At 43.3% G+C, this 14,506-nt stretch overlaps 1 protein-coding gene across 11 annotated transcripts in view; it reads right to left on the bottom strand.

Annotated features, from left to right (window-relative positions):
* Positions 1-14,506, bottom strand: part of LOC121005905 — a 47,171-nt gene that overhangs the window by 13,479 nt on the left and 19,186 nt on the right. For 6 of the 11 annotated variants that reach the window (XM_040438726.1, XM_040438723.1, XM_040438724.1 and 3 more), the window contains one exon: positions 10,524-10,793. In XM_040438726.1, the coding sequence (XP_040294660.1) occupies positions 10,524-10,793 (270 nt within the window). The other 5 variants (XR_005779977.1, XM_040438727.1, XM_040438730.1 and 2 more) reach the window with 4 other exon arrangements.

The raw sequence follows: 14,506 nt of genomic DNA, 5'->3' as shown, positions 1-14,506 counted from the left end.
TAAGTTTCCCTCCTCTTTTAATTTTATCTGAAGAGTAGCAACATGGGGGTCTCAAAACAACTCTCAAATGACCTGAAGACAAAGATTGTTCACCATCATGGTTTAGGGGAAGGATACAGAAAGCTGTCTCAGAGATTTCAGCTGTCTGTTTCCACAGTTAGGAACATATTGAGGAAATGGAAGACCACAGGCTCAGTTCAAGTTAAGGCTCTAAGTGGCCGACCAAGAAAAATCTCGGATAGACAGAAGCGACGAATGGTGAGAACAGTCAGAGTCAACCCACAGACCAGCACCAAAGACCTACAACATCATCTTGCTGCAGATGGAGTCACTGTGCATCGTTCAACCATTCGGCGCACTTTACACAAGGAGATGCTGTAGGCGAGAGCGATGCAGAGGAAGCCTTTTCTGCTTGAGGTGGGCGAAAGCACATTTGGACAAGCCAGCTTCATTTTGGAATAAGGTGCTGTGGACTGATGAAACTAAAATTTAGGTATTTGGCCATAACAAGGGGCGTTATGCATGGAGGAAAAAGAACACAGCATTCCAAGAAAAACACCTGCTACCTACAGTAAAATATGCTGGTGGTTCCATCATGCTGTGGGGCTGTGTGGCCAGTGCAGGGACTGGGAATCTTGTCAAAGTTGAGGGACGCATGGATTCCACTCAGTATCAGCAGATTCTGGAGACCAATGTCCAGGAATCAGTGACAAAGCTGAAGCTGCGCCGGGGCTGGATCTTTTAACAAGACAACGACCCTAAACACTTCTCAAAATCCACTAAGGCATTTATGCAGAGGAACAAGTACAACGTTCTGGAATAGCCATCTCAGTCCCCAGGCCTGAATATAATTGAAAATCTGTGGTGTGACTTAAAGAGAGCTGTCCATGCTCAGAAGCCATCAAACCTGAATGAACTAAAGATGTTTTGTAAAGAGGAATGGTCCAAAATACCTTCAACCAGAATCCAGACTCTCATTGGAACCTACAGGAAGCGTTTAGAGGCTGTAATTTCTGCAAAAGGAGGATCTACTAAATATTGATTTCATTTCTTTTTTGTGGTGCCCAAATTTATGCACCTGCCTAATTTTGTTTAAACAATTATAGCACACTTTCTGTAAATCTAATAAACTTCATTTCACTTCTCAAATATCACTGTGTGTGTCTCCTATATGATATATTTAACTGACATTTTTTATCGTAACAACCAACGATTTATACAGGAAAATCATGACGATTAACAAGGTTGCCCAAACTTTCACATCCCACTGTATCATCGGCATACTGGATAAGTTAGAGCTACACCAAAGGACTGATGGTAATTGCATTGTTACGCCTTTTAACCACCTCAGCCCCCAGTGCTTAAACACCCTGAAAGACCAGGCCACTTTTTACACTTCTGACCTACACTACTTTCACCGTTTATTGCTCGGTCATGCAACTTACCACCCAAATGAATTTTACCTCCTTTTCTTCTCACTAATAGAGCTTTCATTTGGTGGTATTTCATTGCTGCTGACATTTTTACTTTTTTTGTTATTAATCGAAATTTAACGATTTTTTTGCAAAAAAATGACATTTTTCACTTTCAGTTGTAAAATTTTGCAAAAAAAACGAGATCCATATATAAATTTTGCTCTAAATTTATTGTTCTACATGTCTTTGATAAAAAAAAAATGTTTGGGTAAAAAAAAAATGGTTTGGGTAAAAGTTATAGCGTTTACAAACTATGGTACAAAAATGTGAATTTCCGCTTTTTGAAGCAGCTCTGACTTTCTGAGCACCTGTCATGTTTCCTGAGGTTCTACAATGCCCAGACAGTACAAACACCCCACAAATGACCCGATTTCGGAAAGTACACACCCTAAGGTATTCGCTGATGGGCATAGTGAGTTCATAGAACTTTTTATTTTTTGTCACAAGTTAGCGGAAAATGATGATTTTTTTTTTTTTTTCTTACAAAGTCTCATATCCCACTAACTTGTGACAAAAAATAAAAAGTTCTATGAACTCACTATGCCCATCAGCGAATACCTTGGGGTCTCTTCTTTCCAAAATGGGGTCACTTGTGGGGTAGTTATACTGCCCTGGCATTCTAGGGGCCCAAATGTGTGGTAAGGAGTTTGAAATCAAATTCTGTAAAAAATGACCTGTGAAATCCGAAAGGTGCTCTTTGGAATATGGGCCCCTTTGCCCACCTAGGCTGCAAAAAAGTGTCACACATCTGGTATCTCCGTACTCAGGAGAAGGTGGGGAATGTGTTTTGGGGTGTCATTTTATATATACCCATGCTGGGTGAGAGAAATATCTTGGCAAAAGACAACTTTTCCCATTTTTTTATACAAAGTTGGCATTTGACCAAGATATTTATCTCACCCAGCATGGGTATATGTAAAAAGACACCCCAAAACACATTCCTCAACTTCTCCTGAATACAGAGATACCAGATGTGTGACACTTTTTTGCAGCCTAGGTGGGCAAAGGGGCCCATATTCCAAAGAGCACCTTTCGGATTTCACTCGTCATTTTTTACAGAATTTGATTTCAAACTCCTTACCACACATTTGGGCCCCTAGAATGCCAGGGCAGTATAACTACCCCACAAGTGACCCCATTTTGGAAAGAAGAGACCCCAAGCTATTCGCTGATGGGCATAGTGAGTTCATGGAAGTTTTTATTTTTTGTCACAAGTTAGTGGAATATGAGACTTTGTATGAAAAAAAAAAAAAAAAAATCATCATTTTCCACTAACTTGTGACAAAAAATAAAAAATTCTAGGAACTCGCCATGCCCCTCACGGAATACCTTGGGGTGTCTTCTTTCCAAAATGGGGTCACTTGTGGGGTAGTTATACTGCCCTGGCATTCTAGGGGCCCAAATGTGTGGTAAGGAGTTTGAAATCAAATTCTGTAAAAAATGACGAGTGAAATCCGAAAGGTGCTCTTTGGAATATGGGCCCCTTTGCCCACCTAGGCTGCAAAAAAGTGTCACACATCTGGTATCTCCGTACTCAGGAGAAGGTGGGGAATGTGTTTTGGGGTGTCATTTTACATATACCCATGCTGGGTGAGAGAAATATCTTGGCAAAAGACAACTTTTCCCATTTTTTTATACAAAGTTGGCATTTGACCAAGATATTTATCTCACCCAGCATGGGTATATGTAAAATGACACCCCAAAACACATTCCCCACCTTCTCCTGAGTACGGAGATACCAGATGTGTGACACTTTTTTGCAGCCTAGGTGGGCAAAGGGGCCCATATTCCAAAGAGCATCTTTCGGATTTCACAGGTCATTTTTTACAGAATTTGATTTCAAACTCCTTACCACACATTTGGGCCCCTAGAATGCCAGGGCAGTATAACTACCCCACAAGTGACCCCATTTTGGAAAGAAGAGACCCCAAGGTATTCGCTGATGGGCATAGTGAGTTCATGGAAGTTTTTATTTTTTGTCACAAGTTAGTGGAATATGAGACTTTGTATGAAAAAAAAAAACAAAAAAAAAACAACATCATTTTCCACTAACTTGTGACAAAAAATAAAAAATTCTAGGAACTTGCCATGCCCCTCACGGAATACCTTGGGGTGTCTTCTTTCCAAAATGGGGTCACTTGTGGGGTAGTTATACTGCCCTGGCATTTTCCAGGGGCACTAATGTGTGGTAAGTAGGTAAATGACCTGTGAAATCCGAAAGGTGCTCTTTGGAATGTGGGCCCCTTTGCCCACCTAGGCTGCAAAAAAGTGTCACACATCTGGTATCTCCGTACTCAGGAGAAGGTGGGGAATGTGTTTTGTGGTGTCATTTTACATATACCCATGCTGGGTGAGAGAAATATCTTGGCAAAAGACAACTTTTCCCATTTTTTTATACAAAGTTGGCATTTGACCAAGATATTTATCTCACCCAGCATGGGTATATGTAAAAAGACACCCCAAAACACATTCCTCAACTTCTCCTGAATACAGAGATACCAGATGTGTGACACCTTTTTGCAGCCTAGGTGGGCAAAGGGGCCCAAATTCCTTTTAGGAGGGCATTTTTAGAACTATTATACAGCGCCAATTGAATTAAATATACAGACACCTTCTTATACCAGCGTCTGGTTCTGCGGGAAACTAAATAGGGAGCCAACATCTGGTCATTGAAGTCCACCCCTCCCATGAGCGCATTATAGTCGTGGACTGAGAGGGGCTTTTCAATGACACGGGTTGCCCTTTCAATTTGGATTGTCGTGTCTGCGTGAATGGAGGAGAGCATGTAAACGTCACGCTTGTCTCTCCATTTCACCGCGAGCAGTTCTTCGTTACACAAGGCAGCCCTCTCCCCCCTTGCAAGACGGGTGGTTACAAGCCGTTGGGGGAAGCCCACGCGACTAGTTCGCGCGGTGCCACAGGCGCAAATCCGTTCTAGAAACAAATGCCTAAAGAGGGCCACACTTGTGTAGAAATTGTCCACATAAAGATGGTACCCCTTGCCGAATAAGGGTGACACCAAGTCCCAGACTGTCTTCCCACTGCTCCCCAGGTAGTCAGGGCAACCGACCGGCTCCAGGGTCTGATCTTTTCCCTCATAGATCCGAAATTTGTGGGTATAGCCTGTGGCCCTTTCACAGAGCTTATACAATTTGACCCCATACCGGGCGCGCTTGCTTGGGATGTATTGTTTGAAGCCAAGGCGCCCGGTAAAATGTATTAGGGACTCGTCTACGCAGATGTTTTGCTCGGGGGTATACAAATCTGCAAATTTCTGGTTGAAATGGTCTATGAGGGGCCGAATTTTGTGGAGCCGGTCAAAAGCTGGGTGGCCTCTGGGACGGGAGGTGGTGTTGTCGCTAAAATGCAGGAAACGGAGGATGGCCTCAAATCGTGCCCTGGACATAGCAGCAGAGAACATGGGCATGTGATGAATCGGGTGCGTGGACCAATATGACCGCAATTCATGCTTTTTTGTCAGGCCCATGTTGAGGAGAAGGCCCAAAAAAATTTTAAGTTCGGAAACTTGGACTGGTTTCCACCGGAAAGGCTGGGCATAAAAGCTTCCCGGGTTGGCGGATATAAATTGTGTGGCATACCGGTTTGTCTCTGCCACGACTAAGTCCAAGAGCTCCGCAGTCAAGAACAGCTCAAAAAATCCCAGGGCCGAACCGATTTGAGCCGTCTCAACCCGAACTCCAGACTGGGCGGTGAAAGGGGGAACTACAGGTGTGGCTGAAGTTGGTGACTGCCAATCAGGGTTTGCCAGCACCTCAGGGATTCTAGGGGCTCTACGGGCCTGTCTGCGCGGTGGCTGCGACGGGGTAACTAGTGCACGTGCCACCGTACCAGCTTCAACTGCCCTTCTGGTGCTCGCCACGTCACCATGTTGTACGGCAGTGCTGGTACTAGGTCCAGGGAGGGCTGCGCTGCTGGTGTATGCCTCACCACGTGATCCGGCAGTGACAGCCCCACTCTGCTGCTCTTGAAGCGGATCCTGCATAACCTGTGGTCTAGCGACATGGGGCCGGGTACGCCTGGTGCTGCCAGGGACCTCAACCTCCTCGTCCGAACTTTGGGTCAGAGAGCCACTGCTTTCTACAGGTTCATATTCTGACCCGCTAGATTCGTCAGATGAGGGTTCCCACTCCTCATCCGACTGGGTCAGAATCCTGTAGGCCTCTTCAGAAGAATACCCCCTGTTTGACATTTTGGACTACTAAATTTAGGGGTATTCCCTGAGACTACCCAAGAAAAAAAGCAAACCTGTCTTACAAAGGGGAGGCTAGCGAAGTACCAGAGGCCGCTGTGGTTGATAAAAAATATCAAAACTGATTTTTTTATCGCCGCAGAGCGTGTAAAATGAATGTGCAGTGATCAAAAAATATATATTTTTTGTCACTGCGGTGGGGCGGGCGTGGGTGAACGCACGTGTGGGGCGACCGATCAGGCCTGATCGGGCAAACACTGCATTTTGGGTGGAGGGCGAACTAAAGTGACACTAATACTATTATAGATCTGACCGTGATCAGTTTTGATCACTTACAGATACTATAAAAGTACAAATGCTGATTAGCGATACGCTAATCAGCGAATAAAAGTGACTGCGGTGCGGTGGGGTGGGCGCTAACTGACGCTAACTACCTAACCAAGGGGCCTAAACTATCCCTAAAACCTAACAGTCAATACCAGTGAAAAAAAAAAAGTGACAGTTTACACTGATCACTTTTTTTCCTTTCACTAGTGATTGACAGGGGCGATAAAAGGGGTGATCAAAGGGTTAATTGGGGTGCAGGGGGGTGATCTGGGGCTAAGGTGTAGTGTTGGTGTACTCACAGTTCAGTCTGCTCCTCTGCTGGATCCAACCGACGAAAAGGACCAGCAGAGGAGCAGACAAGCCATATAACAGATCATATTTACTAATATGATCTGTTATATGACTTTTGATTGGATTTTTTGAAAATCGCCAGCCTGCCAGCCAATGATCGTTGCTGGCAGGCTGGTGACGAACTTGTTCTTTGAATTTTGCCGGCCCGCGATGCGCATGCGCGGGCCGGCTTGGAGCGAAATCTCGCATCTCGCGAGATGACGCGTATATGCGTGATTGTGCGCAGCGCTGCCACCTCCGGAACGCGAATCTGCGTACAGCGGTCCGGAGGTGGTTAAAGCAGTGGTCCCCAACCTTTTTTGCACCAAGGACCGGTTTCATGCGAGACAATTTTCCCAGGGACCGGGTGAGGGGGGAAGGGGGCGGGGGTTCTGGGGCAGGGCTTAGGGGGTGGGCGGGGCTGACTGATTCACGCGCATAACAAAACACAAGGTGCATATTAAAATATATAACACTATATAATGACTATATAAACTGACTATGGTCTCTGCTGCACTGGTCTCTGCTGCACTGTACCGTATTTTTCGCCCTATAAGATGCACCTAGTTTTAGAGGAGAATAAGAAAAAAAAAATTTCATTACACCTCAGGTCAGACCAGCAATCAGACCCCCAATGTTGATCAGACCCCCAATGGCTCAGATCAACCCCCAAACCTTTAGCCATCTATCAGCCCCCAATGTCAGCCATAACCCCCCCCCCCCAATGTCAGCCATAAACCCCCCCAATGTCAGCCATAAACCCCCCCAATGTCAGCCATAAGCCCCCCAATGTCAGCCATAAGCCCCTCATTTCAGCCATAAGCCCCCCATTAGCCCCTCATGTCAGCCATAAGCCCCCCATTAGCCCCTCATGTCAGCCATAAGCCCCCCATTAGCCCCTCATGTCAGCCATAAGCCCCCCATTAGCCCTTCATGTCAGCCATAAGCCCCCCATTAGCCCCTCATGTCAGCCATAAGCCCCCCATTAGCCCCTCATGTCAGCCATAAGCCCCCCATTAGCCCCTCATGTCAGCCATAAGCCCCTATTAGCCCCTCATGTCAGCCATTAGCCCCCCATGTCAGCCATTACCCCCTCATGTCAGCCATAAGCCCCCATTACCCCCTCATGTCAGCCATAAGCCCCCCATTAGCCCCTCATGTCAGCCATAAGCCCCCCATTAGCCCCTCATGTTAGCCATAAGCCCCCATTAGCCCCTCATGTCAGCCATAAGCCCCCATTAGCCCCTCATGTCAGCCATAAGCCCCCCATTAGCCCCTCATGTCAGCCATAAGCCCCCCATTAGCCCTTCATGTCAGTCATAAGCCCCCCATTAGCCCCTCATGTCAGCCATAAGCCCCCCATTAGCCCCTCATGTCAGCCATAAGCCCCCCATTAGCCCCTCATGTCAGCCATAAGCCCCCATTAGCCCCTTATGTACAGATCCTTCACCGCTCCCTGGTCCTTCTGTACTAATGAAGCGCTTCCATAATGGAAGCGCTTCATTAGTACAGAGTTAAAGACTGCCCTGATCGCCGCGGCCCGGCTAACAATTCTCCACGGCCCGGTTTTAAAGCATTTAGGTTTTTGCAGTATTTTTTTCTATTATTTGAGGTAGAGTGCTTTTTATCGGAATTAGACCAAACATGGTTTCAGGTCAAATTCTATATTTATCCCTTTTGGCTGTAGGGTGTTAAGCTTATATATCCATTCTACCTCACGCTTATTGATCTGCGCATCAAGATCACCACCTCACCAATATGTTTTACTGACTCAATTCCCATAAACTTAAGACCTTTGGGATTTTTTAAATGGAATTGCTTGAAGTGCAGAGAAACGCTGCGTGTGACCAAACCTTTATTTATGTTCCTTACTGTATATGTTCTTGTATCCTCACTTTCAATTTTCTCAATGTCCTCCCCACGTATTGGAGACCACAAGGGCACTCCAAAACGTAGATGACCCCTTCTTTCTCACAGGATAGACCCCCAGTCACCTTGAACTCTTGCCCATTAGCTGTCGACTTTACACTTTCCGCGTGCTTCGTCCTATTTACACCCACCACAAAAACCGCACCATGTGAACTTATGTAAAAAAAAATTCTTTTGAATGGCTGGAATAGAACTATTTACTAGGTACATTCGCAAATTCTGAGCTTTTTTTATACACAATGTCTGGGCGATCCGGGATGTTTTTCCCTAGTATTGGGTCATTTTTGAGAATGGACCAATTTATTTTTATTGCATTTTTTATATAGCCCACATCAGTTTTAAATTGCGTCATAAAAGTGAATCGGAAATCCCTTTCTATTTTCTTTTTTCCACTCTCTGTTTTATTCCTATTTTCCTCCATGTTTCCCGTACATTCTTTCAGTTTTTCTTCATCATAACCTTTCTCTAGAAAACGTTCTTGTATGACCTTAATTTGTACCCTATAATCCATTACTTCTCTACAGTTTCTTGACAAACTTCTTAATTGGCCCTTTGGAATATTTTTTAACCATGGGTCGTAATGGCAACTGGTAGTGTTGATGTAGGCATTTCGAAGGTTGTCAAGAAACTGTAGGTGTGAACTTGGACAACCTTCTATATGGAAACGTAGAGAAGGGATAAGATTACGAATGAAGAGTAATACTATGTATCCATTGGTCGCTTTAAACACGTGACTACTGTTGTGTAGGAGGAGGGTTATGGAGTTGTAGTCTAAACATGTGACCATACTGTGAATGAAGAACGATCACCTGTCTCTATTGGCCAACTAGAACATGTGACCTTTAATGAATGGGTTGCGTGAAGATAAAGCAAATGGTAGTTGTAATAATGCTGTATGTATTTTATTCTTTTGTATTTATACATTGTTTTAGATTGACGTCGTTATACTGAATTAAACATTTTTTTATAGATATTTTCTATAAGAGGGATGCAGCTATTATCTTCTAGGTATGTGGGATAAGTAAGTAGGCTATGGAGGGGTTAACTCCCTTGTTTTAAGTGTGGTTTCGGGTGGATCTTTCCGCAAGTTCAAGGATTGGGGGATGGTTTAGATATAACAAACTTACCGCAGGGGAACTTTAGATATCGCCCCTGATGAAGCCTTGTGCGAAACCCGGGTCAGGCTGTGATACGCATCAAATTGTATGATATGCTGGCAATTTTAACATGCTTGTGAGTATAATAAAACCACTTTATTTAAAATGCATCGGAGGTACTTCACTATTGTGTGATTTTTGATACTCCATAGAGAATCCTCTAGAAGTTTGTGGAACAAACAACGAGAGTATCTTTGTCTTGTGTCTCGCCACGTGGATATGTGCACCGAAAGAAAAGGTCTTATTTGAATGAGCAGCGCGGTTCCAATACTACTTCTGTTTTCTCTGTGTGAACACAACCCACTTCACTTCTGGGACCAGCAGCGCAAGTACTATATAGCTACTTGATAGAAACTTTCTATTGTGACCTTTAGATGACAAAGGTTATCCAGTAAGCATGGAGACCAATGAGGTGAGAATCACTGCCTATATTCATTCAACCAAACCCTTTTCCAAAACTAGCTACACTGGACAACCACTTTAATATTATATTTGACAGCTCCACCACCATCAGTTTGTAATAGATATTCATTGACTCAAGAACTACTTAGGAGGGGGCAGGAGCAAGTCTCTTAGATAAATCTTGCGTCCTTGTCTTTCTTGACAAAGGGTCCCGAAATTGTCATGAGCCCTAGTCATCCGTCTATAGTGCCTTGTGGTAGGTACATTCACCAGTAGTATAAGGACCCATATACATGAACAGATAACGAGCACCAACACAATAGCAAGTTGAACAAAAGAATCATCGTTAACAGCATTACACGCTCAGCGATGTGCTCCAGACAGATGATGATTTTTATGTCCACATGAAAGTTATCAAGGGATAACGAGCAGTTGGATTGGTGGACATGCTTACATGGGGCAATGATGGAGAACAAATGTTCATACATTCGTTCAGATGACCTTCAGCCCATGCTTATGGACCCTAAAGCATAGAGTAATGTGTACTACAAAGCTTCCACATGGATGTATTATCTCTAGAAAGCAAACTCCAGCCTCTACCCATTTATCCAAGGGTATGCTATCATATATGATCAATATAATAGAATGTGTCCAAAGTGGATGAACAATCAGTCACTATGTACCTATCCGTACCTACACGTAGCGTCACTTCGTTACTTGACTTTTCACCACTTGGGCTTATTGCAGTGCAGATTAGATAAACTTTAGTTCCTGGGGTCATTCGCATGGTGAAGTTTGCAGGTACTGATTTATAAACAATCTTCTCCTGTAGGAGACGCTCATGTAGGAAGAGCTGATACCGGATGGGTAGAACTCTGGACTTAGAGAAACAAGTTATATGCATTTCATTCTTGCCAAGTGGGATGTATTTCATGGTTGGTTTTGAGAGAGAGTCTGTAACAACTAAAAAGTTAAATAAGAATAGGCATGGTTATGAGAGCTGGAAAAATTGGAAATTCGCCAAATTCTTGATGGCATAAAAGGCCAACAATTTAGAATACGATCTCATTTTAATCCATAACTACAGTGGGATGCTAAAGTTTGGGCAACCTTGTTAATCGTCATAATTGTTTAAACAATTATAGCACACTTTCTGTAAATCCAATAAACTTAATTTCACTTCTCAAATATCACTGTGTGTGTCTCCTATATGATATATTTAACTGACATTTTTTATCGTAACAACCAACGATTTATACAGGAAAATCATGACGATTAACAAGGTTGCCCAAACTTTCGCATCCCACTGTAGATAATCTGTGTCCAAAACAATGTAATGATTTACTGGCGGCCAGCAAGGACAACAAACATAAAGGGCATATGCACATCATAGCATGGCTCAGGACCCCCCTCTATAAGCCAGGATATAAAATCACTTTGGTCATGTGAATAGCCACCATGTAATACTACTACAGGGGTCGTTATGGTGGAAATGTCTAGCCAAATGCACCTTCACCAAGGAGTAACAGTTAGTCACTAGAGAAGCCGGACCCAGGACAATCAGCTGATCGCTGGGTTGGCTTCTATTTAAAATACAGGTTTTTTTCACGTGGCATCCCCTTTAAAGGGGGTTTCTGGTGACTAGTTTTATTATTATTATTTTTTTTTACCAAAGGCTCAAAATTAGTTCAAAACAAAAAAGAAACAATGTTCACTAGATCCTCTGCCACTCCTGGTCCAACACTTCGTAGGTCTCCACTGGTCTGTCTACTGTCCTGCTTGACACAGAGGAAATGAACAGTCAGCCAATCACTGACTGATGTGAGTCACTTCTGCAGCCAATGATTTGTTAAGTAGTCATTTCCTGTGTGTCGAGAAGGAGAGACCAGTGGAGACCACGAAGCGTCAGAGCATGAGCAGTGGGCAATTTTTTTCATTAATTTTTTATTAATTTTAAACAAAGTACCGTAAAAGGTTAAAAAGAAATTAGTAACAAAGCAGTATATACAGTACGTACATAGGTATAAAAATGGAAATTATATGAAGTATTGTGTTTATTATAGACAAAGGTAATCGTTCATATAATGCGATCATGAAATAAGTATAGTTACTAGGTAATGTAATTCCAGAAAGTCAGTCATATTGTAGGGCACATTGAGTGTGTTATAGTGAGGTTCCAGACGGGGTTGCACTTATCAGGTTGGGTGCTCTGTATTTAGATAGGTAGGGTGGAATGGGGTCCACCACCTAATCTATAGGGTACTATAGGGTTAGTGCCTTCATTTACAGGAGGATATACCCCAACTTTATTTTGGAACCAACTTTCATTATTCAACCAGACTAGGTCAATTCTGGTGCCACCACATGTTTCTCTATTGATTAGGCATGGTGTTTTTTTTTTCAACGTATCGTTAGTGTCTATATTGTCATTTTGAATGGAATAAGTTAAAACTGACAAAGCCAGGCAGCACCTCCCACGATTGGGAGGCTCTCAGAAAACGAGGAGATGTTGTAGACTCCTGGAAGAATTGACAAATCTCTTGGGTGCTGCCAAAGCCAGTACCTCCTGGAAAGCAGCCCCGGATGTTAGCAAGCCCAATCATCTACATTGAGGTGATGCTGTGTCACAGAAAAAAAGCCATGTTGTCTATGAACAAAAATTGGAACTGCAAACCTCCAAGGAACCAAATTTTCAAAAGTTGCCATCCACTCAAAATTCTACAAAACATGGATATACTGTAATTAGACTAGAATGATGTTTAAGACTTACCATGAGGCTCTGAAGTATTTTTCTTAGGGTCTTCTGGAGGAAGAGCATTATCTATTGCTTTTTAAGAATAAGTAGACAGAGAGCATACATTGTCAACTCCTATAACATATGATACTGAAATACTACTGTACAACATTCTTCTTAAAGGGAAATGCCTGACAATAAGTGAAAATGCAATTTTAATAATCTTGTTACAAATGACACATGTGGTTTAAATGAGTTAATGATCCAATATTGTCTACACTATTGTTTTGCACCTAAAAGATTAACCCAAAAATATAAGGATCAGTCGCAATAATATTAAAGGGGTTGTCAGACCCCAAAACCAAAATTTATTACCACCGCTAATGTGGGTAAAATAAAGTAAAAACAGTAAAAACCAAAAAAAGCTTCTTGAAAGCAGTTCTGTTCTAGCACCGAGAGTCCCATCTCTGCTGCTTCTGGACTGGAAGTGTGAGGTTCCATCTATGGTCAAGTGCACAGCTGCAGCCATTCCTGTAACTTATTAACTTTGGTTTGTGGGTGCGAGAACCCCTTTAATGATTTCACACATTCCATAACATTGTGTAAAGAAATCTGAATCTGATCGATCACTCATAGTGAATACAAACACTGTATTTTAAAAAAAAATTATGGCGGTCATTCAAGGGACTGCAATGCAATACACACTTCAGTCCCAATGTCCTGGCTATTGAAAAAAGCCTCGCACTGGGGCACTAATTTAAGACCAATACATGTAATCTCCGGCTGTTTTATCCCTTTAGAAGCCGCTGTCCATAGAGACCTCTGCATCTAAAGTGTGAGGAAGTTCATCTGTCCACCACAATGTGATTGCAGGGATCCGATGGTGGTGGCAGGAGGTCCAACAAAATCCCCAAGGTCTGCCATAAATATATGACGTTGTATTTGTCTACATTATGTTGTATTTGTGGCATCTGGGAGGTATTTCTAACCCCACCTACTTCAGTTTCTCTGCCTACTTATGTTGGCCCTGCCTACTTGTGTTACCCCGCCTTCGGTCAATTTTGACCTACCTTCAAGAAAGGGGCAACTTTAAGGTTTTTTTCCAGGGCCACTTTAAGTTCCCTGATTTTGGCGCACGTTTGCAATGTCTACATTTTTGACAGGATTAATACATTTGCCCCGATACCTTTCAATTCTGGAATCTAATTACATTTTCCATACTGACAATGAAACTGACCCTTACCTGTATCAAAACCATGTCCAGTAAGTGGTTCGATACTGACGTGTATTGCACCTGGTGTGTGGGCATCTATGGCCACTGTAAGCAGGAAGAAATAAAAGTAAGGACTTGGTAAAATCTGGGGCAGATGCCAGGGGCCACTGGACTTAGAAAAAGGTCTTTAGCTATCTAGGTAAACATGCTTTTGGATTATTAAGTCAAGGTTGGAGCTGCTGACCCCTATCACATCCTATTCTACAGTCTCACCTCTGACTATGGTTAACAGAAGAGATCACAGCAGCATGTCCAGTGTGACTTTTATTGGGGACCAGAGTGCACACACAAGTACGACGTTTCGGCTACACAGTAGCCTTTCTCAAGTATATTATATTTACTTGAGAAAGGCTACTGTGTAGCCGAAACGTCGTACTTGTGTGTGCACTCTGGTCCCCAATAAAAGTCACACTCGACATGCTGCTGTGATATCTTCTGTTAACCATTTATATCTATGGGACGTTGGATTGGCTGTTCCTCCACGGCTGGTGCATTCCAGACAGGCCAGAAGGTCCATTTTGTGCTGCTCTACAACTATTTCTTATCACCTCTGACTATGGGTCATATTGCTGGCGCCAGGTTCTGACATGCCAGGAACACTGCTCTTGGTTGGAGCCTCCAGCTTGGAATATCCTGCAGCAAAAGTTAGAGTTCCTCCGAATGCCAGGA

The sequence above is a fragment of the Bufo bufo genome, chromosome 6 (assembly GCF_905171765.1).
Source record: "Bufo bufo chromosome 6, aBufBuf1.1, whole genome shotgun sequence".
Taxonomy (NCBI): Eukaryota; Metazoa; Chordata; class Amphibia; order Anura; family Bufonidae; genus Bufo; species Bufo bufo.
The sequence above is the reverse complement of the archived record's forward strand: the minus strand, read 5'-3'. Positions and strand labels throughout refer to the sequence as shown.